This window comes from Canis aureus, chromosome 8, assembly GCF_053574225.1.
Source record: "Canis aureus isolate CA01 chromosome 8, VMU_Caureus_v.1.0, whole genome shotgun sequence".
NCBI lineage: Eukaryota > Metazoa > Chordata > Mammalia > Carnivora > Canidae > Canis > Canis aureus.
In genome coordinates, this window is record NC_135618.1 from 68,168,446 (window position 1) to 68,194,533 (window position 26,088).

At 40.0% G+C, this 26,088-nt stretch overlaps 1 protein-coding gene across 1 annotated transcript in view; it reads left to right on the plus strand.

Annotated features, from left to right (window-relative positions):
* The first annotated feature begins 2,127 nt into the window (after positions 1-2,127).
* LOC144319561 (cytochrome P450 3A12-like) overlaps positions 2,128-26,088 on the plus strand; it is a 35,043-nt gene continuing 11,082 nt past the window's right edge. The window contains exons 1-9 of the mRNA XM_077907821.1: positions 2,128-2,307; positions 7,585-7,678; positions 9,585-9,637; positions 12,064-12,163; positions 18,149-18,262; positions 18,508-18,596; positions 19,775-19,923; positions 23,363-23,490; positions 25,152-25,218. Of these exons, the coding sequence (XP_077763947.1) occupies positions 2,237-2,307; positions 7,585-7,678; positions 9,585-9,637; positions 12,064-12,163; positions 18,149-18,262; positions 18,508-18,596; positions 19,775-19,923; positions 23,363-23,490; positions 25,152-25,218 (865 nt within the window). The 5' untranslated portion in view covers positions 2,128-2,236. The remainder of the gene's footprint in view (positions 2,308-7,584; positions 7,679-9,584; positions 9,638-12,063; positions 12,164-18,148; positions 18,263-18,507; positions 18,597-19,774; positions 19,924-23,362; positions 23,491-25,151; positions 25,219-26,088) is intronic.

Consider the following 26,088-nt stretch of genomic DNA (forward strand, 5'->3'; position numbering starts at 1 on the left):
GTTTACCCATGAATTTATTATGTTATTTTTTAGAAGATTTTATTAATTTATTCATGAGAGACATAGAGTGAGAGACAGAGCCATAGGCAGAGGGAGATGCAGGCTCCCTGTGAGGAGCCTGATGGGGGACTCGATCTCAAGACCCCGGGATCATGACCTGAGCCAAAGGCAGGTGCTCAACCACTGAGCCACGCAGGTGCCCCCTACCCCATGAATTTAGAGCAGAGTATGGAAAGTACATGATGAGAGTATTAGTATAGGAAGGAGTAGATGACAGCCACGGGGTGCGTGGGGTATTCTTCCAACACACAGTGTCTTCCTTCACACATTCTGCAGGGCTCTGAGAATGCAAATATCATCATGTCAGGTGTCCCCTTCTGGAGAAGAATGGGACACAAAGTTCATGCTTCTATTATTTCCCCGTGTAGACAAGGGCATATGCATTGGTTCAGTGCCAGCTGAATTTTAGTCCCCAGCTATGACGAGCATATCACTGCAGGGACAGGTTCCAAGCAGCTAGATCAGAACCAGAGGTAAATAGGGCAGGTGGATGCTCATATTAGGCTTAGTTACAAATCATCATAGTGGAGCATGGGTTTTGGAGCATATTAGTTTCCGCAGAGGTTTGGTTTCCAAGTAAAATAAGAAAGGCTTTGTGCTTATGTGAAGGAATTAAGTTGTCCAGATTATCAGATGACAGGAATCTTCCCTTGTTTGCATGTATTCTGTGTACTCTGCTGGGGAACATAGGGAGGCAGATCCCACCCAACAATACCCTTACTACCATCTTGACTAGCATCTGTCTTTCCTGCTGATGTGAGGCGGAGTCCTTTGTCCTGGAAGACCCACAAGATAGCTGCTGTTCAGGTCACCGTGGAGGTAGGAACAAAAATTTAACCACTTTGCTGTTGCAGCCTGGATCTCACTATTTATGTAGTGACCCTTACCAGGGAAGGGCAAGCATTGAATACTGATGTTTCAGAGCCCAGGAGACTTTCCAGTCTCTCTTCATGTTTGCTTATTTACAATTTGTTCTTGTGATCAATGGGTTGTTGGAAAGCTCATTGCAGTCACTGAGTCTCAGTTGCCACATCTATAAACAGGGAATATCATGACCCTATTGAATGGTGCCCAGTGAAGGCACCAAAAGGGGCAGAAATATTTCAGAATTCCTGGGACTTTCTCTCCTACTTTTCCTGGGTCCCATTGTTACTATTCAAGCTTGCAGCCACTTCTTTCTTAATTATCTATTTGTAGGGCTGTGTTGTCCCAGGGATTCCAGAGTCATGCCACATAATCCACAGTTTCTCAGGCCATGCAGACACAGAACATGGGTCAGAGTGATGATAATGAGCAGGTGCAATTTCCAGATGCTATGTTCTCAGATCTCTCCCATCAGGAATGTGGCCTGGTCACCAATGTTCCACATGGAAAGGACACAGGGAACCTAGCAGTTTCACCTCTACCAACTCAACTCTACCAACTTTTCTGGGTAACTTCTGAGCATACAGCACTTTGCAGGTGACTAGGGACATAATGTCGATGAACACCCAGACTGCACCCTTGAGAAGCTCTCTATCTGTAAGGCAAATAGGTGTGAGACCATAATGGGGCTCAAAGGTAGAAAGGGTAGCAATAGAACTGGGGTTGGGGTAATAGGAATTTCCCAGAGAAGGAAGTGCTTATGTCTGTTCAAGTAAGTTGGTGACGAAGGACTCTAACAGAGGGGATTCCATTGGAACCGGGTGGGAGGATGAGTAGGATCCTTGTAGGGGGCACAGGAGCATTTGTAGGCAGAGGAAAGTACATGGGTAAAGATGTGTAGACCTAGCTTGTTTGAAGGATTTCAAATATTTAGGGGTGCAGGGAACCATGGTGACAAGGACAGGTTAGAGGGTTAAGGACAGTGATTTTAATGAGTTTCTGTAACCTTTGAGATTACTGATGACACTGAGTTGTTTATTGATTTCCACAGAGTATGAACTCATGGGAGATCAAAATGGAATTGTTTACCTTACTTTGCCAATGCTCATGGCTGGGGGGTTGCCTGCTGGTGGAGCACATGTCACCCTTCTGGTGGCTGTAGCTCCAGCCCTGCCCCCTTTCTGTATATATATATATATTCCAGTCTCACTGAATCCCCACAAGTGGGAATGAAGCTCTGCACAAAAGGCCAGCAAAGACTAGCACACACCGCTGAGTGAAAGTACAGAGAATTCACAGAGGACGAGTGGTCATGGACTTGATCCCAAGCTTTTCCACAGAAACCTGGCTTCTTCTGGCTATCAGCCTGGTGCTCCTCTATCTGTGAGTAACTTTCCAGGCTCATTGCCTCTGTATCCTTGATTTGGGTTGCTAACTAGCCTCTACCCTGTTTTCCTTTTCTGTTTTGAAGATCAAAAGTGTTAACAAAGGGGATGTAGCTTGTGTTGAATGCTTCATACATACTAGGAACACGTAAGAGGTTATTATTGGCCTTACCAAATCTGCTGAAAAAGTGCTCCCCACACTGGACTCCAACTTCTGTAACTAGAAGGTAGAGTGATATTTCCTCCTAGGGATGATCTTCTGATTGCCTATATATTGGGACCTGGTTTAATTAAGTAGAATTTGGCTGAGGCACGGTAAAATCAACAGGTCCCTGTGCTCTGGGGTCCTCATCCCTTTTCCAAGCTGTGACGATTCTGGAGGTAGAGGGAGTGACTTAGGTCTTTGTCTTACTATCTTCACCTTCTCCTTTCTGTCTGTTATAAGAGACATTATAGAAGAATTGGGCTTGTGTCACTCATGTGGCTCCTGCTCCCCTCACTCCACCACCAGGCATCATATACACAAGGCACCTGGTGCAACCAGTCTTTGGGGGAGGAGGGCTGAGGATGTCTCATCTTCTTCTTCCCAAAGGTCTCTTCCCTCTTTTCTGCCCTTCTACTTACCATTCCCCACCCCTACCCCCCATAATATACAGTACTCCTTACCCTTAAATGAGCATCTTTACAGCTGAGGAGACTTGGCAGGTTTCTTAAAATGTTATTCATTTCAACTTTTCCTTCTAGTCTCTGGGAGGGTTAACATCAGTATAGAGATTTCTTTACCCCCAATATGAAATCTGCCAGTAGCCACAAGAAAGAGCCCTGAAAGCCAATTTGGATTTTAAATATGTTTTTGCCTTTATATTACAATACTGGAGGAGGAATCCAAACATCTAGCATATGAATTCCTTTCAGTGGTGGGATTACCAGCATCATGGAGCAGTTTGGGAAAGACTGAGTTTCACAGTGTGGGTAGGGACGGACCGTCCATGTCACGTTTCACCTCTGTTTCAATTTCACTTTCTTTAACAATAGGAAATCATGAGGACAAGAACATAGAACATGAAAACCTCATTTTCATTTCCTGAGAGAAAGGTTAGGATTCCCTGGTGCTATGGCAACACATTTTTTGTGTGATGACGTTTAAGATTAATTCATGTGGTTTATTTTTTTTAAAAGATTCTATCTATTTATTCATGAGAGACAGACAGACTGACACACACACACACACACACACACACACAGAGGCTGAGACACAGGCAGGGGGAGAAGCAGGCTCCATGCAGGGGGCCCGATGTGGGACTTGATCCTGGGTCTCCAGGATCAGGCTCTGGGCCGAAGGCGGTGCTAAACTGCTAAGCCACCCGTGCTGCCCAGTTCATGTGGTTTAATCTCATTCTATTTAATTATAGATTTTTTCTGACATAAGACGCTTTCCAGCATGTTCTTTCTGAAAGATACAAGAGGGCTATTGGTTCAGCCTTTACTACAAAGGAGTGTAAATAACCTACATCTTCTAGAGTGATGTTGAGGATATGAAATTAGTGTACACACACATAGTTCTGCGATATAGGTCATATATATTTTTAAATACATGTGACCGGGAGGTTATTTTAACCTCTCAGCACAGGGGAGTAGCGAGACTGAGCCAGTACTGATGTGAGAGGCATCCAGGTAGGACTGGGGATGGAGCGGGAGAATATTCTTTCCTCAGAGCAGATCTCCCAGAGATTCTTTTTGATCCTGGTCCCACAGGATCGTTGATGTGGTCATCAATGGACCACAGGGTTAGCATCTCATCTGCTTGCAGCCAGTTGTCAGGGTTACCATGTAAGTCATAAGTCACAGTGTGTGTGGTCTGTCTGGCAGTGGGGCTGTCACTGGATACTGTCATCACCAGGTAAACAACACTGTAGACTTAGAAGACACTGGTGTAGCCAAGATTCAGTAGCTGTAGACAGTGCCCTCTGCATTCAATGCAACGTAAAGGCAATAAAAATGAGTGGCTTTATTTTAACCCTTTCATTTGTACCAAAAGCAATATTAATCTACCGAGAAGAGGGAAGCTGGAAAGAATCAGAAAAATTTTCCTGGCCTATCCTCCATGACATATGGTGCCATGTGGGTCTAGACACTAGACAAGATCTTTCCTTGGGACACATCACTCACTAGTTTTGCCTCAATTGGGAGCTCATGTAGGAAACAAAACAGGAACCGATTTGTGGTGGTGGTGATGGCAAGGAAGGAATGGAGGTGAGACTGAGGCTACCCCATCTCCTGGCAGTTGGTGCTCCTGTGTCCAACTGTTCTGGAGGAAGGATCCAAACACCCAGCTGGGCCCAGCTGAGGTGCCTCTGCTGATCCCTTAATGCAGTTTTGGAGTTTTATTTGATTATATAAGAGTTGCTGGATTTGTACAGAATATCTGGAATTTCTACTGCCTTAAAGGCTAACCTCCAGAAAAGAGAGAAGGTCTTCATTCCAATTAAAAATAACATTTTATTAATAGTGAAAGGGAATGAAACTAGACCACTCTCTTTCACCATACACAAAGATAAACTCAAAATGGATGAAAGATCTAAATGTGAGACAAGATTCCATCAAAATCCTAGAGGAGAACCCAGGCAACACCCTTTTAGAACTCAGGCACAGTAACTTCTTGCAAGATACATCCACGAAGGCAAAAGAAACAAAAGCAAAAATGAACTATTGGGACTTCATCAAGATAAGAAGCTTTTGCACAGCAAAGGATACAGTCAACAAAACTAAAAGACAACCTACAGAATGGGAGAAGATATTTGCAAATGACGTATCAGATAAAGGGCTAGTTTCCAAGATCTATAAAGAACTTCTTAAACTCAACACCAAAGAAACAAACAATCCAATCATGAAATGGGCAAAAGACATGAAGAGAAATCTCACAGAGGAAGACATAGACATGGCCAACACGCACATGAGAAAATGCTCCGCATCACTGGCCATCAATCAGGGAAATACAAATCAAAACCACAATGAGATACCACCTCACACCAGTGAGAATAGGGAAAATTAACAAGGCAGGAAACCACAAATGTTGGAGAGGATGCGGAGAAAAGGGAACCCTCATACACTGTTGGTGGGAATGTGAACTGGTGCAGCCACTCTGGAAAACTGTGTGAAGGTTCCTGAAAGAGTTAAAAATAGACCTGCCCTACGACCCAGCAATTGCACTGTTGGGGATTTACCCCAAAGATTCAGATGCAATGAAACGCCGGGACACCTGCACCCCGATGTTTCTAGCAGCAATGTCCACAATAGCCAAACTGTGGAAGGGGCCTCGGTGTCCATCGAAAGATGAATGGGTAAAGAAGATGTGGTTTATGTATACAATGGAATATTCCTCAGCCATTAGAAATGACAAATACCCACCATTTGTTTCAACGAGGATGGAACTGGAGGGTATTATGCTGAGTGAAGTCAGTCAATCGGAGAAGGACAAAAAGTGTATGTTCTCATTCATTTGGGGAATATAAATAATAGTGAAAGGGAATATAAGGGAAGGGAGAAGAAATGTGTGGGAAATATCAGAAAGGGAGACAGAACATAAAGACTCCTAACTCTGGGAAAGGAACTAGGGGTGGTAGAAGGGGAGGAGGGCGGGCGTGGGGGTGAATGGGTGACGGGCACTGAGGGGGGCACTTGACGGGATGACCACTGGGTGTTATTCTGTATGTTGGTAAATTGAACACCAATAAAAAATAAATTTATTATTAAAAAAATAGTGAAAGGGAATAGAAAGGAAGGGAGAAGAAATGTGTGGGAAATATCAGAATGGGAGACAGAACATAAAGACTCCTAACTCTGGGAAATGAACTAGGGGTGGTGGAAGGGGAGGAGGGCGGGGGGTGGGGGTGAATGGGTGACGGGCACTGAGGGGGGCACTTGACGGGATGAGTACTGGGTGTTATTCTATATGTTGGCAAATTGAACACCAATAAAAAATAAATTTATTATAAAAAATGAATAAATAAAATCTTTAAAAAAATAACATTTGTCATTACTAATTTTTGTTGTATAGCATGTATTCTGCTGTCCACTGGAGGTATCAGGACTTTGGAAAACCCTCTTGTAGCTGAAATCACATATAGGCTTGTTGAACCATTTCTACTCCTCATCCTTTCCCACCATACTTTCTTAATTTGCCTTATGGGGTTAGTCTTGTAGGCCTAGCAGGTTAATGGGTAAAATGGTTTCTGGCAATGTCTTCCCTCAGCCTCTCTTCTTCTTCCATGCTGTCATTTCTCAGCAACACCTAATCACATGAAAGATGATTGTAGGCAAACCTGCCATAGGAAGCACCATCCATAATGGGTTTCTGAGATAGTTGACACACAGATTCAGTAAACTAACTGCTATGTGAGTAACCATCTTGAAAAGAAAATGAGTGTACCTGGGAGTGTGCTGAGCAGGTGAGTATCACAGATTGAAGGACCTGATGCCACGATGGGAAGAATGGTTTGGAAGTGGATTGTTTCCTTACCGATTCTTTTATATGGAATCATTTAGGGCACATATTTGTCAGTCCCCCTTCTCTGTAGCTCAAGAGAACCAGAGTGCCTGACAACAGAGACTTGGGTAGAGCTAAAAGTATCTCACTTTTCTATGAGGTCAGTGGAGCCTTGGACACAGTTTTCATTGTATAGAAATGACAAGAGTGTCATTGCTCAAAGTGTCTCAGTGAAGAGATAATTAAGAAGGACCAGATCTCACACAGTGATAGGTCCTACAAGGAAGGAAAATCACAGAAGTCTTTGAGCAAGCTGTATCAACATTTTCACAGTAGGCTCTTATGAACATTCTATCACTGAGTGAATATAATTAAGCAAAATATCATCTTTGGAGCAGAAAGAATTTTTTTCTCTTCCACTCTAGAGAAAGTTATGGAAGAATCATTTATTAAATAAGCATGAGTGAAATTCCTGGAAGAAGTTGGCATAAACCTTTTAGGAACCTTTTCCACACTCAAGTGTTGAAACACTTATCAAATCTTCACTTTAGGATTGTGACTATGAAGCTTTCAGCTGCTCTTAGCTAATTATCCTGTTCCGTGAGTCTTATAGTGAAGGTGGCAAAGAAGATGATGAATAAGTGTATTACTGTCATTGAAATTGCTATCATTATTTCTTGCCTGTGTGTTACCTCCCTCCCTTGCCTGTCCCAGTTCTCTGTCAATGACTGGCTAGCTCCAGCATCTATTCCACCATCCCTGTGACCTGGCTTTCTTTTCACTTTGTAGGTATGGGACCTACACACATGGGATTTTTAGGAAGCTGGGAATTCCTGGGCCAACACCTCTGCCTTTTGTGGGAACTGCTCTGGGCTACCATAATGTAAGTGTTTGATCTCCCTCTTTTTCTTCTTGTGGTTGCAAATCACAGCTTAGTTTCATAATAAAAATGCTCCTCCTCATGAGGAAGTGCTTAGGTTTCAGACTTCCCATAAATGGTGTCAGTGGCTGCACACAGTACATGGCTAGTTCTACCCCAGGGCATTATTGTTTGTTGTTCTGAGCCTCAGGTTTTGCCACAGTGGGCAGCCCAGTTCTCTGGCTAATTCAACACGGAACTTGACATTCGAGCTTGTTAGCATTGTGAAGAGGCTTTTTGTTTCTGGCAGGTGCAGATTCCTAGGAGAGCATAATCATACTGTATGAGAAGAAAAGCATCAAGGGGGTCCATGCTAGTGGTCCACTAAGCTGTAGGCCAGAGTGAGACCTTTATGTTCACCGTACAAGCTCTGGGTAGCCTTTTGTTTTGCTGGATAGCTCTGGAACTTCAGATTATTGGGAAGCCCAAGATTCACCTTTGGGGAATTTGCACATCGTTGAATTTTCACAAGAATTGCCAAGCCTCTGCAGTTATTTCCAAGCCCTAACTCTCCTTTTGCTAATGGTGACATCTCTTGGGATTTGAGAAGTTGAACCAGAGATCTCTGCTTTACTTCTCTACCTTCATTGTAGGTAACTTCTGGGTGAGTTGAGGAGGGAGGGAGTTTTGGTAAGGGCAGATGGTGCTTGTCTTGACCTTGACCCAAAGAATTTAACCTTTGAATGAGTTGTGTGTATATATGTTGTTTTTCATACAAAGGTAGAACCACTTATACAAAATCACTAGAAGGAAATGCTTTGACAAATTTATTAAGAAGTTAATATACTGAATGGAGTGTACTAGTAGACACACAGACTGATGTTCGTAGAGCTGTTGTGGCTAATCCAGCTTTGGTGCCTCATCCAAGGCTCAGGCCCTGCATAGAAGGTTAGGAGCTCACGTCCAGAAGGCCAGCAGGCAGAGTCTCATCTGCAGGCTGCTTTCTGGTGTGGAGTTCTTTTCCCACAGATGTGAGGCTTGTTTCCCAGATCTCAGTTCTCCCTGCTGAGACCCTCGTTGCCCAATTACTGTCTCAGAACTTCCTGGGCTTTTTCTTTCCAAAAAAGCAATAATTTCTTTTCCACTTGCCCTAGATCAATTCCTTAGTACCTATATCCCAAGAGCCACATTTATGGGACCCTGTTTTCATGGTTAAAACATCAAAATCACAGTTGAAACTTAGGGACAGGAAGTGTCTTGTTTTGTTTTAAGTGATAGAAGTGAGAAGTCATATCAAATGTTTTAGTTTGTTTTGCCCTTTGTTGAGTGGTGGCATTATCCCCTCTTTCCATGTTGAGATGGTGGACCGGAACGGGATTCCACCTTGTCATTCATTCATTCATCTCTCATTTGTTCAGTCAACAATAGTGTTAGAATTTGTAAAACTGCTAGATTAAAAGAGGCCACTGGTGTCTTAATACCCTAAATCCACTGACATCTCATAGGGCTCATATTGATCAATGAACAGAGTGGTAACTGGGTGTTCAGCATGTGGAGGCCATGCTCACTTTCCTCAGCTCCCATTTTCCCATGTGGCTCCGAGGTAGTATTTCAGAGGGTTCTGAGATTTAGAGAAAAGACACACACAAGCCAAACACATCAGACAGACAGGGGTTACACAGTCCTCAGAGACAGGGTAAGATGTCCAGTATCTACAATACTCATAGAGAATTCAAGAGGGACTTGAAATTCTCTCTTCCAGGATCTCTTCTGTTTTCTTTCCTTTCCTGTAAGATGCCTATAAATCAGAGCTTCCCTCTGCCAGTGGGAGGTAGTAAGCCTTATTTCATGCAATCTAAGTCATATTGGTCCCTGTTACACATAGGGCTTAAACATTTAGGTGAGTAATATGTTTTGTTTCTTCTTGCAGGGTTTTTATGTTTTTGACATGAAATGTTTTAGTAAGTATGGAAGAATGTGGGGGTGAGTATTCTGGAACTTTCTATTGGATAGGCTTGTTGTGATGAGGCCCCCGTGGTGTAGATAGTTTGTTGAGAGCCACTAGGAATGAAGCCTGCTGTGGTAAAGCTTCTGAGTCTCCCTTCCTGAAATCCCATGTGTTACCAGGTGTGCAGGTCTAAGTATGAACCAGACCTAGGGAGTATAGTGTGGTGATGTGATGATCACAGCCAGTGTTGTATCACTCTGCACCTCTTTATCTTCTCTGATCACATCCTTAGAAATCGAATGTCTCTGAGTGGCATGGCGCATAGCAACATGATGGAGCTGAAAGAAGATAGATCTCTGAATCACCCTGGTTCAGCTCCACTGCCCCTTCCTGTATTCAGTACTTATCAGCTCTGGATGGATCCAGTCTTACATCTGTAGCCCCAGTTCTGTCCTTAGTACTTGGTTCTCATCTTGGCTGTGGATAAGACCTCCTAGGAGAGCTTGTTAAAAATGCTCTTGTTTTTTTTACAAGAGTAAAAAAGGATTGTTGAGTAATATTCCATTGCATATATGTACCACATCTTCTTTATCCATACATCTGTCAAAGTACATCGTGACTCTTTCCACAGTTTGGCTATTTTTGACATTGCTGCTATGAACATCAGGGTGCAGGTGTCCCAATGTTTCAGAGACAAATACCCACCATTTGCTTCAATGGATACTTCCAGTGGATGGAACTGGAGGGTATTGTGCTGAGTGAAATAAGCCAATCGGAGAAGGACAATCATCATATAGTTTTTCTCATACATGGAATATAAGAAATAGTGAAAGGATTATAAGGGAAAGGAGGGAAACTGAGTGGGAAAAATTAGAGAGGGAGACAAACCATGAGAGACTCCTAACTCTGGGAAACAAGTAAAGGGTTGAGGAAGAGGAGGTGGAGGGGGGATGGTGATAGGCAATGAGGAGAGCACTTGTTGGGATGAGTACTGGGTGTTATACTATATGTTGGCAAATTGAATTTAAATTAAAGATTAAAAAATGTAAAAATAAAGATTAAAAAATGTATAAAGAAATGCAGATTCGTTTCCATCCCCAGGAATGCCAAATCTGAAGGATGTGGGCTGGGTCCCAAGAATCTGAATTTAACTGGTAGTGGAAACAATATTAGGGATGAATATAAAGAGTAACACAAAACCACTGTTCCTTGTCCATCCACATGTTTTGAACGAACATGATGAGACAAGGGGAATCATCCAAGACTTATGATCAGGCTGCTGGAAGAGCTGACATAAGTGCCCCCTCAGTAATTTCTATCACTGCATCAACACTAAATGTTGTCTTCACCCCTGAAACCTTCTGAATTTTAGAATGCCATTTGAGATAGTAGCATTTAGTGTAGCGATCTCATCCATTTTAGATGTGATCACAAAACCATTTGAGATTCCTCTGTGATGTCAAAGAAATAACAGGAGACTTGTGGAAAATCTTTCACTATGTTTCAATAAATGCAAATGATTTATAGTGGAAACAAAAGAAATTTTATTTATGGTGTAACTAAGCTTATAATAACCTCATGCTGGTGACAGATTCCTATTAACAGGTAGATCATACTGACAGACAGGAAGTCAGACAGGATTTGGACAGATCACATACAGTCAGCTATGTGTGAGACATATCCAAAAGTTGGCTTGCCCTAATGCTATGGGTTGTCACCTACATGAAGCCCAAGGAACTTCCACTTGGAACCCACATATATGAAAAAATATAAGCAATAAAAAAGAAATATATCTAAAATGAGTTGTATATGTTTTTCTGTGTTTTCAAATTCTATTTTTGTATCAAATTTTTCTGATTTAATGCTCTCAAGGACCTCTCTTAAGATTTAAAATAATATTTCCTTTCAAATGTAACTAGGAAGCATATTTTAGAAAATAGGGCAAGGATATAATTTATAATATTGCCATCGCTTTTTGAGCATTCTAAGTCTTTTCATTTGTAGACACATCTTCCATATGTGTGATTAGTGTGTGCACAATCTTCATCTAATATTCTATCACATGCCTTTCGTGTGTTTGATATATCTTCAACATTACAATTTTTAGTGACTGGGTAGGTGGATTCTCCTTTTTTTTTTTTTTTCTGTTCCTAGATGATTTACATGCCTTCAGTTATTTACCAACCTAACTTCCTCTTTAATAATATTTGATAAATTATTTGAAATGCTGACATAATTCTAAAATATTTGAGATATTTTAAACATAGAAAAAACCGTGGAGAATGGTCCAGGAACTATCCACGTACGCATGTATACTCAATAAATGTTCTAATGTTATTTCTAACCCTAATCTCAGAGAATGGATTAGGTATCATGAGGATAAAAGTCTGGACTGCTAGGCATGGCTGCAGCTGCAAAAACTAACATGTTACGTATAATCACATCTGTTTTCCCAACACAGGTTTTATGATGGGCGACAGCCTGTGCTGGCTATCACAGATCCGGACATGATCAAAACAGTGCTAGTGAAAGAATGTTATTCTGTCTTCACAAACCGGCGGGTAGGCATGGGTTTATTTTAAATTTACATAGTTATTCATAAAACTTTTATTTTGAAATAAGAATAGATTCACAAGAAGTTGTCACAGGATGTCCCATGTAACCTTCAAGCTGTTTCCTCTAAGGTAAGATCCTGCATAACTATAGTACAAGGTCCAAGTCAAAATTGACATTGGTTCCAGCCACAGAGCTTACTCAGTTGTCAACAGTTTTATATGTACTCATTTGTGTATGTGTGTGTGTGTGTGTGTGTGTGTGTGTGTGTGCTGCTCTCTGAACATTTATCTTACATGTAGACTTTTGAATCCACCACTCCAAGGATGTTACAGAGCTGTTCCACCCCTGGAACTCTCCTTCTTCCTATTCTTTAATAGGCATGGTGTGTAACTTGTCTTTTCATTGACTCAGAGTCTTCAGCAGAGCAAACACTTCTTAAATTATTTTGATAAGGCTACTTTATCCTTTTTTTTCCTTTTATGGATTGTGACTTAAGCATCAAGTTTGAAAAATCTTCACCTAGCCATAAGTCTCAAGGATTTTCTCCAAGCAAATGTGTTACATTTAAGTATATAGTTTTACGTTTTATATTTATAGTGTGAACTCATATCTTCTTATGTTTCACATTTAACATTTTGTGTCAATTTTTAGTGTTAATGAGAGATGTGAAGTTTAGGTCAAAGATCTTTGGTTTTGGCCTATGGATGTCTAAGTGCTCCAGCACCATTTGTGAAAAGGCTGTACTTCCTCCATTGAATTGTTTTTCTACCAGTATCAAAACTGAGTTGGGCCTATGTGTGTGTGTACCTATTTTTCATTCTCTTCTGTTCATTGATCTCTGTATCTATCCTTCTACTGTGCCACCGTCTCTTGATTACCGTAGCCATATAGTAAGTCTCAACGTCATGAACACTGATTCCTCCCATTTTATTTTTGTTGGAATTGTTTTAGGTATTCTAGCTCCTTTGCCTTTCCAAATTTAGAATTAGCCTATCTGTGTTTATATAATATTTGCCAGGATTTTGTAAGACATGATTTAGACCTACCAATCATTTGTGCAAAATGTATGTCTTTACTATGTCATGTCTTTCAATGCACAAACACAATATGTGTTTATTTAGGTTTTCTTTGATTCTTTTCACCAACATTTAGTTCTCAGCACAGGAAAAGCATATATATCTTGTTAAATACACATCTCAAGTTCTTTTTCATATTCCTCAAGATTTTCTACATTGACAATTAGGTCACCTGAAATAGGAACACTCCAATTTTTATCTTTCTAATCTGTATGCCTTTTATTTCTTTGTTTTGTCTTATTGCATTAGCTAGGATTCTAGTATGATGTTAAAAATAGGAGTGGTGGGAGTGGGCTTTTTTTTTGTTCTGAAACCATTTAAACATTTTAATATATATTTTTATAATGGAAACTGTATATATTTAAGCATGATGTGTTTATTTATGTATACATTGTAAAGTGATTATGACAAATGAATTAATAGATCAATCACCACTCAGATTTACTTTGTATATGTGTGTCTTGTGTGTGGTAAGAACATGTAAGATCTACTTTTATTTTATTTTTTAAAATCATTTTATTCATTTATTCATGAGAGACACAGAGAGAGGCAGAGGCATAGTCAGAGAGAGAAGCAGGCTCCCCATGGGAAACCTGATGTGGGACTCAATCCCAGGACCCTGGGATCATACCTGAGCCAAAGGCAGACGCTCAACCACTGAGCCACCCTGGTGCCCCCAATATCTGCTTTTAAAGCAAATTCAAGTATACAGCACATTATTAGTGATTAATATCACCATGCAATATATTCAGTTTCCAGAACTTATTCATCTTATAACTAAAAGTTTGTACTGCTTGATTTCTATCTGTCCTTTGCCCTCCTCCCAGTCTGTGATAATTACCATTCTACCCTCTGGTACTGAGCTTGACTTTATTTTTCTAGATTCCACTTATAAGTGAGATCATGGAATACCTGTCCTTCTGTGTCTGGTTTAGTGCTCCTACCCTGTTGTCCATGTTATTCAGGTTCATCCATGTTTGGAAATGGCAAGATTTCCTTCCTTTTTAAGCCTGAGTAATATTTCATTTTCTTTATCCACTCATCTGTCCACTTACATTTATTTTTTTTTTGTCCACTTACATTTAAAGTAGTTATTGGTAGGTAAGTATTTACTATTGTCATTTCATTAATCCAGGTGTTTCATAGATCAATTGTCCCTTCTTTCTATCTTCTCTTGTAATTTCATGGTTTTTTAAAAATAATGACATGCTTTGATTGTTTTCTCTTTATCCTTTCCATATCTACTCTAGATTTTTTGCTTTGCAGTTACCAGGAGGCTTACATAAAACATCTTACATATAACCATCTATTTAAGCTAATAAGAACTTAGCTTTGATTACATTCAAATCTCAATACTTTTACTCCTTCGCCACCAGTTTTATATTTTTGTTGTCATAATTTACATATTTTTATACTGTGCACAAATTATTTTAGCTAGAGTTTTCAAAATTATTTGTCTTATAAATAAATAAAATCTTTTAAAAAAAAGAGTTGATGCAATGCACACACTCAGCTGTGGGGCTGCAAGCAAGCACATACCCCAACAGGGCTGTGGTGAGCAGTGGGGACTGTGACCAACTGTGGGACCCAGGTAACTTTGAGTGCCTGGGCTTTCTCTGTGCACTCATGTTGCTTTATGGTTAGCCACTACTGTATGCTCAGCAGTGGGGTTCATGACTGGAGTTTGGACTGGCAGTTTGTAGATATAAAATTCAGGGTTTAGCTGTGGTCTCATGCGCCAGTTCAGTGTAGTGACAGGTGTCAGGCATGGCCTCAGGTACCTGAAAGCTAATGGGCCTGGGATGATGTTGTACATATGCCAAGGCTCCCTTGGTGAGATTCTGAGGCTCAGGGTATAGGTGGTGGCACTGCTGAGGTAACTCAAGGGAGAGTAGATGGAACTAAGCAAGAGTCTGGGGCAGCTGGAGTCTGCAAATGTGAAAACCTGTGGGAATATCAGTAACAACATCTTAGAGGGTACACCGTGCTGGGCTGGCTCTTGGTTCTCAAGCAGTTAAGGCTGCTAGGATCCTCTGCAGTAAAGGACTCAGAGAATCATGGTCACTCATGCCACGTGGCTAATGGCTAATACTGGTAGTCTTGGTCTTCTTTGATCCTAGCCATGTCTAGATGTGTCAGCTCTGCCGATCTCTGGAGGTTTGAAACTAAAGCAGGTCATTTGTATCATGTCCTGAAGGGCTGAGTCTAATGTTCTCTCTGCTGTTCCCCAGGACTGGGAAGTATCTCAGGTCAAGGAGTATCCTCTTGATGCTGAGCAGTGCTGGCCTGGGTCATGGAGTGATGCAGGCAAAATGAAGCTATTTTCTCTACTTTTTTTGTAGTTATCTTCAGGATTTTTTTGTATACTTTTTTTATTGGAGTTCGATTTGTCAACATATTGCATAACACCCAGTGCTCATCCTGTCAAGTGCCCCCTCGGTGCTCATCACCCCATCCCCCTGCCCACCTCCCTTTTCACTACCCCTTGTTCACTTCCCAGAGTTAGGAGTCTCTCATGTTCTGTCACCCTCACTGATATTTCCCACTCATTTTCTCTCCTTTCCCCTTTATTCCCTTTCATTATTTTTTTATATTCCCCAAATGAATGAGACCATATAATGTTTGTCCTTCTCCAATTTACTTACTTCACTCAGCATAATACCCTCCAGTTCTATCCACGTTGAAGCAAGTGGTGGGTATTTGTCATTTCTAATGGCTGAGTAATATTCCATTGTATATATATATACCACATCTTCTTTATCCATTCATCCATCTTTTGATGGGCACCGAGGCTCCTTCCACAGTTTGGCTATTGTGGACATTGCTGCTATATCTTCAGGATTTTGATCACTGTGCTGTTGAAACTTCTTAAATGGACTCATAGCTCTTAGGCCTATTTTTGCTTGTAGATAGCTGTCTAATTGTTGTTCTTTGTGGAGTGACAGAGGATGAGTGACCTGTCTCATAATCTTGATAATATCACGTCACTCTTTCATCATTGAGGTGATTTCGTCATTAGGCATAAAATTTTTTGATGCTCTTTATTAAGTTGAAGTGTTCCTCTGTTCTTAGTCTATGAGTTTTTATTGTGAAATGATTTTGGAGACATCTGAACCCTCTTGTACTCTTGGTGGGAATGTGAACTGGTATAGCCACTCTGGAAAACTGTGTGGAGATTCCTCAGAGTTAAAAAAAGAACCACCCTACGACTCCTACGACTCAGTAACTGCATTTCTGGGGATTTACCCCAAAGATACAGATGCAGTGAAAAACCGAGACACCCGCACCCCAATGTTTATAGCAGCAATGTTCACAATAGCCAAACTGTGGAAGGAGCCTCGGTGTCCATCGAAAGATGAATGGATAAATAAAATGTGGTATATATATATATATATATATATATATATATATATATATATATATATGATGGAATATTACTCAGCCATTAGAAACACAAATACCCACCATTTGCTTCAATGTGGATAAAACTGGAGGGTAATGCTGAGTGAAGTAAGTCATTCGGAGGACAAGTATTATATAGTTTCATTCATTCAGGGAATATAAGAAATAGTGAAAGGGATTATAGGGGAAAGGAGAGAAAATGAGTGGGAAATATCAAAGAAGGTGACAGAACTTGAGAGACCCCTAACTCTGGGAAACAAACAAGGGGTAGTGGAAGGAGAATTGAGCAGGGGGGGTTGGGGTGACTGGGTGACAAACACTGAGGGGGGCACTTGATGGGACAAGCACTGGGTGTTATACTATATGTTGGCAAATCAAACTCCAATAAAAAATGTATCAAAAAATTCAACCACTGGACAGATACAGTTTAAATTAATTTTGTATTTCTCAGTCAAACATTTATTTCAGTAGTACATGACTTTTTCCAAACCATAAATGTCATGTGTCGAATTTGCAAGGTGTCTTACTGAATTTAATGCATCATTTTGTCTTCAAAGAGAAAAGAGTTGATGTTTTTTAAAAATCAGAACAGCTTTGCAACTGATATTCTTTTATTATTATTATTTTTTAAAGATTTTATTTATTTATTCGAGAGAGAGAGAGACACAGCAGAGGGAGAAGTAGGCTCCATGCAGGGATCCCACATGCAGGTCGATGTGGGACTCGACCCTGGGTCTCCAGGATCACGCCCTGGGCTGAAGGAGGTGCTAAACCGCTGAGCCACCCCGGCTGCCCGCAACTGATATTCTAAAGAAATAAAATAGAGCGCTGGACCCAGAAAAAAAAAATATGGTTTTGTAACCTGGAGGAAAGTTTCCAGAAGGTTGGCTTTGTAGGCCAGTCCTAAGCTAAGAAATATAATTATATTTTTTCCTTCTGTCTCTTTGGGGAAAATACAGGGGGGAAAGATTTCCATGTAATTGCATCATTTCTTCATAATAGCAAATGGATTCCTAATCTTTTTTAGTGTTAACTACATTTTTTTTCTATAAAACCCACCATATCAAGAAATCTGTTTTTTTTTGAGATACTCACGCTTTAGATACATGTAAAGACAGAACTGGTAGAAGCAACTTACAGTTGACAAGGCTATCTATCTTCCATCAATCCAATTCCATTCTGCACAGCTTAGGAGAATATAGTAGGTGTTAATCATGTGAATTCCCCTGAAGGAGTGGTTTCCCTACCAAATTTTCCCATACCACATTTACACCGAAAAGGAGATTGGAATATAAGGGCTGGAAATACTACAGGTAGCTAGATGCCGCCTTCAGCCTTGCAGGAAGCACTGCACTGGGAACAAATATGTATCGAGCATCTGGCAAAAGCCCTTCTACTAAGTCAATGGTCACTAAAGATTTGTTTAATAATTTCTTCCCATTTAACAAACTTTCCGCAACCTTTGAGACTTCTAAAACTTATTTAGGGCAAAATGTTTTGCTTTGACTCTAGACTCTTGGTCCAGTGGGATTTATGAAAAGTGCGATCTCTCTGTCTGAGGATGAAGAGTGGAAGAGAATACGAACTTTGCTGTCTCCAACCTTCACCACTGGAAAGCTCAAGGAGGTAAGAAAAGAAGAAGACTTTTAATTAGGAAGTAAAGGAATACACCTGGGAATAAATATAAAATGAGATCATAGTCCATCTGCTGCATTTGGGCTTCCTAAAAATAGTCTTTTATCTTCATCTCCTGGAAGAAATATGATAAAATTTGTTATTAAATGTCCCTTATAGCTACATGCTTGTGAAAGTCATGTCATTCTAGTACTCGGGTTTTGGATTTAACTTCAGGTGGTGTACTTTGTGTGTAGATGTTCCCCATCATTGGCCAGTATGGAGATGTGTTGGTGAACAACCTGAGGAAGGAGGCAGAGAAAGGCAAGGCCATCAACTTGAAAGAGTAAGTAGGAGTGCAGCTTCTGGGATTCCAACTCTGTCACGACACTTTCCAACTGCTGCCACAGAGCCCAATTCCCACTGTTTAGTTACCACAGCTGAAGTAGACGTGTGGCGTTACAACAATGGGCCAGCCAAGGAGAGGTAGCTCACCTAAAAAGGCAGAGCAGCCAGGAGGGAGAGGGTCTTCTTTTGTGCACATGAGGCAGGATTAATTTATCTGCTATAATGTTACCTTGAATACCCTGGAAGACAAAAATATATGCTTGAATAAATGAAACATGATTGTACCAAATCTTTGAGTGTAGGAGGTATGGAATGGTGGGGGCGGGGGGTGGAGAGCACTTGGTACAGATTGTGGGCACTGGGTGGGGAAGTTTTCATGTGGAATTTGGAACAACTTAAACCCCTTCCTGATTTTGTTGCAGATATTAGCAAAATACTAAATATTAACTCTTAAGATCAATTTTGGTGTGAATTAGTATGTATTTTTAAAGTAATAACATTCCTAGTTCTTCTATTTTCCAGAAGTGAGTGAGTCCCCAGGGCAATCTCGGATCACTGCAGCTGAGACAGAGTGGGTCATTCAGGAGACTTAGCAGGAGTATAGAGAAGGGGTGGTGTTCCTGGCAGCACAGAACAGGGTGTTGGTGTTCTGTAACATACTATTGAGGAATCAGCTCTGAACATAGAGACTGTGGTAAGAGAGGATCCAGATCAGTTTCAACTTTCTTGACTCCCTGAGGAAGGGTTAATTATTCCACTATTTGTCCTGCTCAGATACTGTGATTATTACCTTCTATTGCCCATTCTCAAAACACACTACTGTAAATTATCCATCTTTGGATCTCTAGCCCTCCATGACTAGATCTCTAGCCCTCCATCTTTGGGTCTCTAGATCTCCATGGCTGAGATCAAGCTTCTTGATCTCAGAAGTCCGTCTAACTTGCCCTAGAGACCCCATCACCCCCAGGACAAGGTGAGCTGAATCACTGATAACTCGTGAACATCTCATGAGTGAATGTGATGGGATATAGACTCTTCAGATGATCCAGCAGGTGGAAGTGTGGCTCTTGTCTTGCCTGGACATTAGAATCTACATGTACTTCTTGCTGCAAATGTTGGATAAGGATAGTAAAGAGGTACTGATTTTAATTATTCGCATCTTTATTTCTCTCACAGTGTCTTTGGAGCCTACAGCATGGATGTGATTACCAGCATATCGTTTGGAGTGAACATTGATTCCCTCAACCACCCACAAGATCCGTTTGTGGAAAATACCAAGAATCTCTTAAAATTTGATTTCCTTGACCCATTTTTCTTCTCCATATGTATGTACAGTATTATTTTTCTTTTTCTCCTCCCTTTCCTTTTTCTTCCCTTCCTTCCTCTCTCACTTCCTATCTTGCTACAACAATCTTATTGAGATATAACTTCATATAACCTATAAGTTCCCCTTTAAAAACATACAATTCAATTTTTATGGTGAGTGTTCACTGACCAAGAAATGGACAAAAAATGTATATACCATGAAATTTTATTCAGTCATAAAAATGGAAGGAAATCCTGTATGTGGACTGCATGGTTGGAATCTGAGGACATTACAATAAGTGAAGAGAGTCAGGCAGGTAAAGACAAATACTGTCTGACCTCAATTACGTGTGGACTGAGAAAAATAGCACAAGAACCAAAGTCATACAAAAAGGAGATCACATTTGTGGCTATCAAAAGCAGGGGTTGGGGGTGGTACTTGAATGAAGGTGACCAAAGTTACAAACTTGCAGTTATAAGATAGTAAATACTGGACAGTTAAAAGCAACATTATACCTATTGTTATTGCTGTTGTATGATGTATTTTGACATATTAAGTTCTAATTCATGATCATTGGATATTTTTCCATTTACATGGGTCTTCTTCATTTCAACAATATTTGTAGTTTTCACAGTATAAGCATTTCTTTTGTTAAAGCTATTCTTAATCATTCTCTTCTTCTTGATGTTATTGTAAAGGACTTATATTCCTAATTTCACTTTTGGATTTTTTTTTGCAGTGTATGAAACAGAATTGATTTCATGTGTTGATTTTGTATCCTGAAACCCTGCTAAATATATTTATTAGTTCCAATAGACTTTTATTGCATTCCTTTGGATTTTCTATGTATAACATTATATTGCTGATAATAGAGATGCTTTTACTTCTTTACCTCCTTTATTAATAGCTCTTTCTTTCTTTCTTTCTTTCTTTCTTTCTTTCTTTCTTTCGTCTACTTTTCCTGGCTCAAATTTCTAATACGATGTTGAATAGAAGTGGCAATAGAGACATCCTTGTTTTTGCTTAATCTGCGGGGAAAATATCCAGTCTATATCTGTTAAGTGCAGTGTTAAGTATGAGTTTTTTGTAGATGCCCTTTATCAGGTTGAGGATATTCCTTTCTGTTCCCAGTTTGTTGAGTGTTTGTATTGCTAAATGGTGTTGGATTTTTGTCAAATAGTTTTTCTTTTGCCTGTATTGAGATAACCATGTGGTTTTTTAAAAAATTTATTATTATATTGTATGTATAACCTGGCATTGCTGGGGTTAAACCTCTCTTGGTTGTGGCATATCCTTCTTTGGATATGTTGCTGGGTTCATTTGGCCAGTTATTGTGTTGAGGATTTTGTGATGTCATAAGATGACATGTCATAAGGTACATTGGTTGGTAGTTTTCTTCTTCCTCAATATCTTTGTCTGGTTTTAGTATTGAGTAACACTGGCCTCAAGATTGAGTTGGAAGTATTCCTACCTCTTCTGTTTTTTGGAAGAATTTGTGTAAAATTGGCATTGATTCTACTTTAAATATTTGCTGGAATTCATCTGTGAAACCATCTGGAGCTGAGCTTCTTTTTGTTGGTCCTTTCTTCACTATTAACTCAATCTTTTTTCTCATCTTTCAGATTGCCTATGTGGGTTTTAAAAAAAAATATTTTATTGTTATATATTGAGAGAGAGAGAGAAAGAGAACATGGGGGGGGGCAGGGAGGGAGGGAGGGAAAAAGAGAAGCAGACTCTTGTTGAGCAGGGAACCTGACTGAGGTTCAATCTCAGAACCCCGGGATCATGACCTGAGCCAAAGACAGATGCTTAACCAACTGAGTGACTCCGGTGCCCCTGCCTGTGTGTTATTTTTTTAAATGTCATCTTCTACTTTGTGTTGTTCTAGCAATTCTTCCATTTCATCTAAGTTATGTAATTTATTAGCTTACAGTTTTTCATGGTATTCTGTATGTCCTTTTTATTTTTGTAATGTCAGCAGTAATCTCCTCTTTCACTTCTAATAATAATAATTTGAATCTCTTCTCCTTTTTTGCTTGGTCCGTCTATCTATCTAAAGTTCTTTTGAAATATTCAGCTTTGCTTTCTTTTTTTTTAATTTATTTTTTATTGGTGTTCAATTTACTAACATACAGAATAACCCCCAGTGCCCGTCACCCATTCACTCCCACCCCCCGCCCTCCTCCCCTTCTACCACCCCTAGTTCGTTTCCCAGAGTTAGCAGTCTTTACGTTCTGTCTCCCTTTCTGATACTTCCCACACATTCCTTCTCCCTTCCCTTATATTCCCTTTCACTATTATTTATATTCTCCAAATGAATGAGAACATATAATGTTTGTCCTTCACCGACTGACTTACTTCACTCAGCATAATACCCTGCAGTTCCATCCACGTTGAAGCAAATGGTGGGTATTTGTCATTTCTAATAGCTGAGTAATATTCCATTGTATACATAAACCACATCTTCTTTATCCATTCATCTTTCAGCTTTGCTTTCATTGAATTTTCTCTTGTTTTTTATTCTCTATTTGATAAGTTTCTGCTATTGTCTGTATTATGTGCTTCCTTCTGCTTGCTTTATTTAGTGTGTTCTTGGTTTCTCAGCATGTTTTTGACAGAGAGCAAGGTAGTTGATTTAAATATTGGTTCTTTTTAGAAGTAGGCATATATAACTATAAATTTCCTTATGGTCACTGCTTTTACTACATCTTGTGAGCTTTGGTATGTGATTTCTTCATTTTTGTAATCTCCAAGTGATTGATTCTTAAGTGGCCTTTCGATTTCTTCTTTGCCCAGTGGCTATATAGGAATGTATTGTGTAATTTCTACAGATTCATGGGTTTCCAAATGTTGTTTGTGTTCTCGATTGCTCATTTTATTCCTTTGTGGTTGAAGGACATACTCTGTATTATTTACATCCTGGCAACAATTTCTTAAACAGCATGATTAGTTATAATAGCATATTATGGTCTGGTGTTTCCAAAGAGACTCTAGTCCAAAAATAAAAGCCTAAGGGATTAGGAAATTGTTCCTGGGTTCCTTTGGTCACTCCAAAGATGTTCCAGAAGGCACAGATCTGACCTCTCTAGTGGTGGCCTCTATGTGTGACTTGCTCTGGCTCAGCCATTGGCTTGAAAGTTTAAGTAAAAGTCCTAGAAGGACAGACTCCTGGTCTCTTTTATTTTTAAAATTATTTTTAAAAAAGATTTTTTTACGTATTCATGAGAGATACAGGGAGAGGCAGAGACATAGGCAGAGGGAGAATCTGGCTCTGCACAGGGAGCCTGGTATGGTACTTGAACCAGGATCCTGCGAGTCAAAGGCAGACGCCCAACTACTGAGTCACCCAAGTGCCTATCCTGGTGTCTTTTAATCTTCTGATTGGTAGACCAAATTATAATTGCTCCAGGTAAATTTTGCATTTTCATTATGCTTTCCATTGTTCTTTTTCCTTACAGTACTGTTTCCATTCCTTACTCCGGTTTTTGAAATATTAAATATCTGGCTATTTCCAAAGAAAGTTACTGATTTTTTCAGAAAATCTGTAGAGAGAATGAAGGAAAGTCGCCTAAAAGATAAACAAAAGGTAAATCTATTGGTGGTTATATGTAGGTATTCACTTTAAAAACAAAGATTTTATTTAATTTAGAGAGTATGTGGATGAACAGGAAGACAGGTAGAGGGAGTGAGAGAGAGAGACTCTCTGGCAGACTCCACACCAAGTACGGAGTCCAACATGAGGCTTGATCTTACGACTCCAAGATCATGACCTGAGCGGAAATTAAAGTTGGGCACTCAACTGACTGTGCCACCCCGGTGTCCCCAGGTGTTCACTTTTGATAATTTATTGAGCTGCATATACCCAACATCTGCACTTCTATATGTTTTTATGGTAGGTAGAGAACTGTAGGGTTTAAAGCAGGAGACTTCTAACATTTTAGGGAGAATGAAGAAGGTGGAGGTCAGGGAAGGAAATAAGAAGATGAGTCAGACAGACTATGTTTAAAATTTATTATTTTTTTAATAATAAATTTATTTTTTATTGGTGTTCAATTTACCAACATACAGAATAACACCCAGTGCTCATCCCGTCAAGTGCCCCCCTCAGTGCCCGTCACCCATTCACCCCTCCTCCCCTTCCACCACCCCTAGTTCGTTTCCCAGAGTTAGGAGTCTTAATGTTCTGTCTCCCTTTCTGATATTTCCCACACATCTCTTCTCCCTTCCCTTATATTCCCTTTCACTATTATTTATATTCCCCAAATGAATGAGAACATACACTGTTTGTCCTACTCCGATTGACTTACTTCACTCAGCATAATACCCTCCAGTTCCATCCACGTTGAAGCAAATGGTGGGCATTCGTCAAACGACAAATACCCAACATTTGTTTAAAATTTATTAATAAACATGGCAAGTAGTATGTCACTGCATAAACTTCAGTGAGAAAAAAACTACCGCTTTCTTTCAATAAATTGTCAAAATGTAAAAATTACTGTGTAAAATCATTTTCCTGGTAGTGTAATTTTGCCAGATCTTACATTGGCAAAGAATCCCTTCAATTCAAAGCCTCTTATCTTACACCTTCTCCAGGGGAAGGTCCTATTAGGCACCTGGTGGAGTATATAGTCTATGTTAAATTTGACCCTGCCATAGTCTGGAATGGGTAGAAATCTTCTCTGGGCACTGAAGCTGCAAGCTGGCTAAGCCAGCTTTGCCTTCATGAGGCCTGATGGCCAGCTGTAGGACATGTGTAGGACAAGGAGACAGGGCTGATATCACTGAATATTGTGCAGAGTTCTGGGAGGGTGGGACATTGGAAGATGCTGACACAGAAGCTGCTCATGGACTCTGCAGAGGTCAGGGATTGGTCTATGTGGCTATTCATTAAGAATTAAGGCTGGAAGAAAGGACTGAAGTCAGGGACTTTCTCCTTAGCTAGTAGATGGGACAGGAGAGGGATCAGGCAATTCTTGGGCCAGGAAGGTATGTTCAAAAGTCAGAGAAGCTGAGGATCAGACAGAACAAGATCCAAAAAGCAATGAGACATAATGGCTGGATTCCTGTCAGGGAAACATCCTGCTCTCCAAGATTTATAGCTGAGCATTTTTGTTCACCGAGGACTCTGGCAACACTACTCTAAATTCGGGATATAAATGGGCTATAGTCTCAGGATACTTCACGTCTGATTTACTTCTGACTTCACAAGTGATTTTTTGCCATGGAAATTTCTCTTTTTGTTTCTAGCACCGAGTGGACTTTCTTCAGCTGATGATTAACTCCCAGAATTCCAAAGAAATGGACACTCATAAAGGTAAGCGAGAAGAGCTTCAGAGGGCCATTGATGAGGTGGCTCAGAAAGAGGGGGTGGTTCCAAGGTGTGGAGGAAGATTTTTAGCAGATGGAATTTTGGCAAATTGAAGAAAGAAATATGTTCAGATACAAAAGGTAGACAGAGCATTTTCCAGAAAAACCAAGCCATACTACCTGTTCAAAGCTTGAAGGGGAACCATAGACAAAACAATCTGTGGTCTGCCACAGGGGAACTTGTTTCCAATGTCAGTCCTGCAGCCTAATCCAGACCCACCGAATCTGCCTGGAAATTCACATCAAGTCTTCATCACATAAGGAGGTACATGGCCCCAGTGTTGATGACCGTAACTTGAAACACTTGTGGTTATATTTTATTCACTAGCTTAATCTACTTCAAGTGTTTTTTCCCTTTTTGTAATTAAGAAGTAACTGGTGCAGGTATGTGTACACATTGTATTTCTCTTTAAATCATCATCTATTACTTTTATCATCCATGGATGGTCTTTGACTAAAACTATTATTACTATGATGGTTACAAAATGATGACTCTTTACTTGTACCATTTCTTCTATATTTTGAATAATAGTCCATTGTTAGGGTGAGCTTTCTATACGTCATCATTATTGTATTTCTTTCTTTATATATGTCAGTATGATCTCTTATATTACTAAGTGTCTTATATCATTTTTTTCTTAGATCCTTGATTCTTTCAGATTTTTTGTCTGGAAGCCCTTTAAGTGGGCACCTGTGTTTTTGTTTTTCCTTTCTTCTTTTTTATGTTTTCAATAGACTTTGGTTTTTAAAAAGATTTTATTTATTTATTCATGAGACACACGGAGAGAGAGAGGGGGAGAGAGAGAGAGAGAGAGAT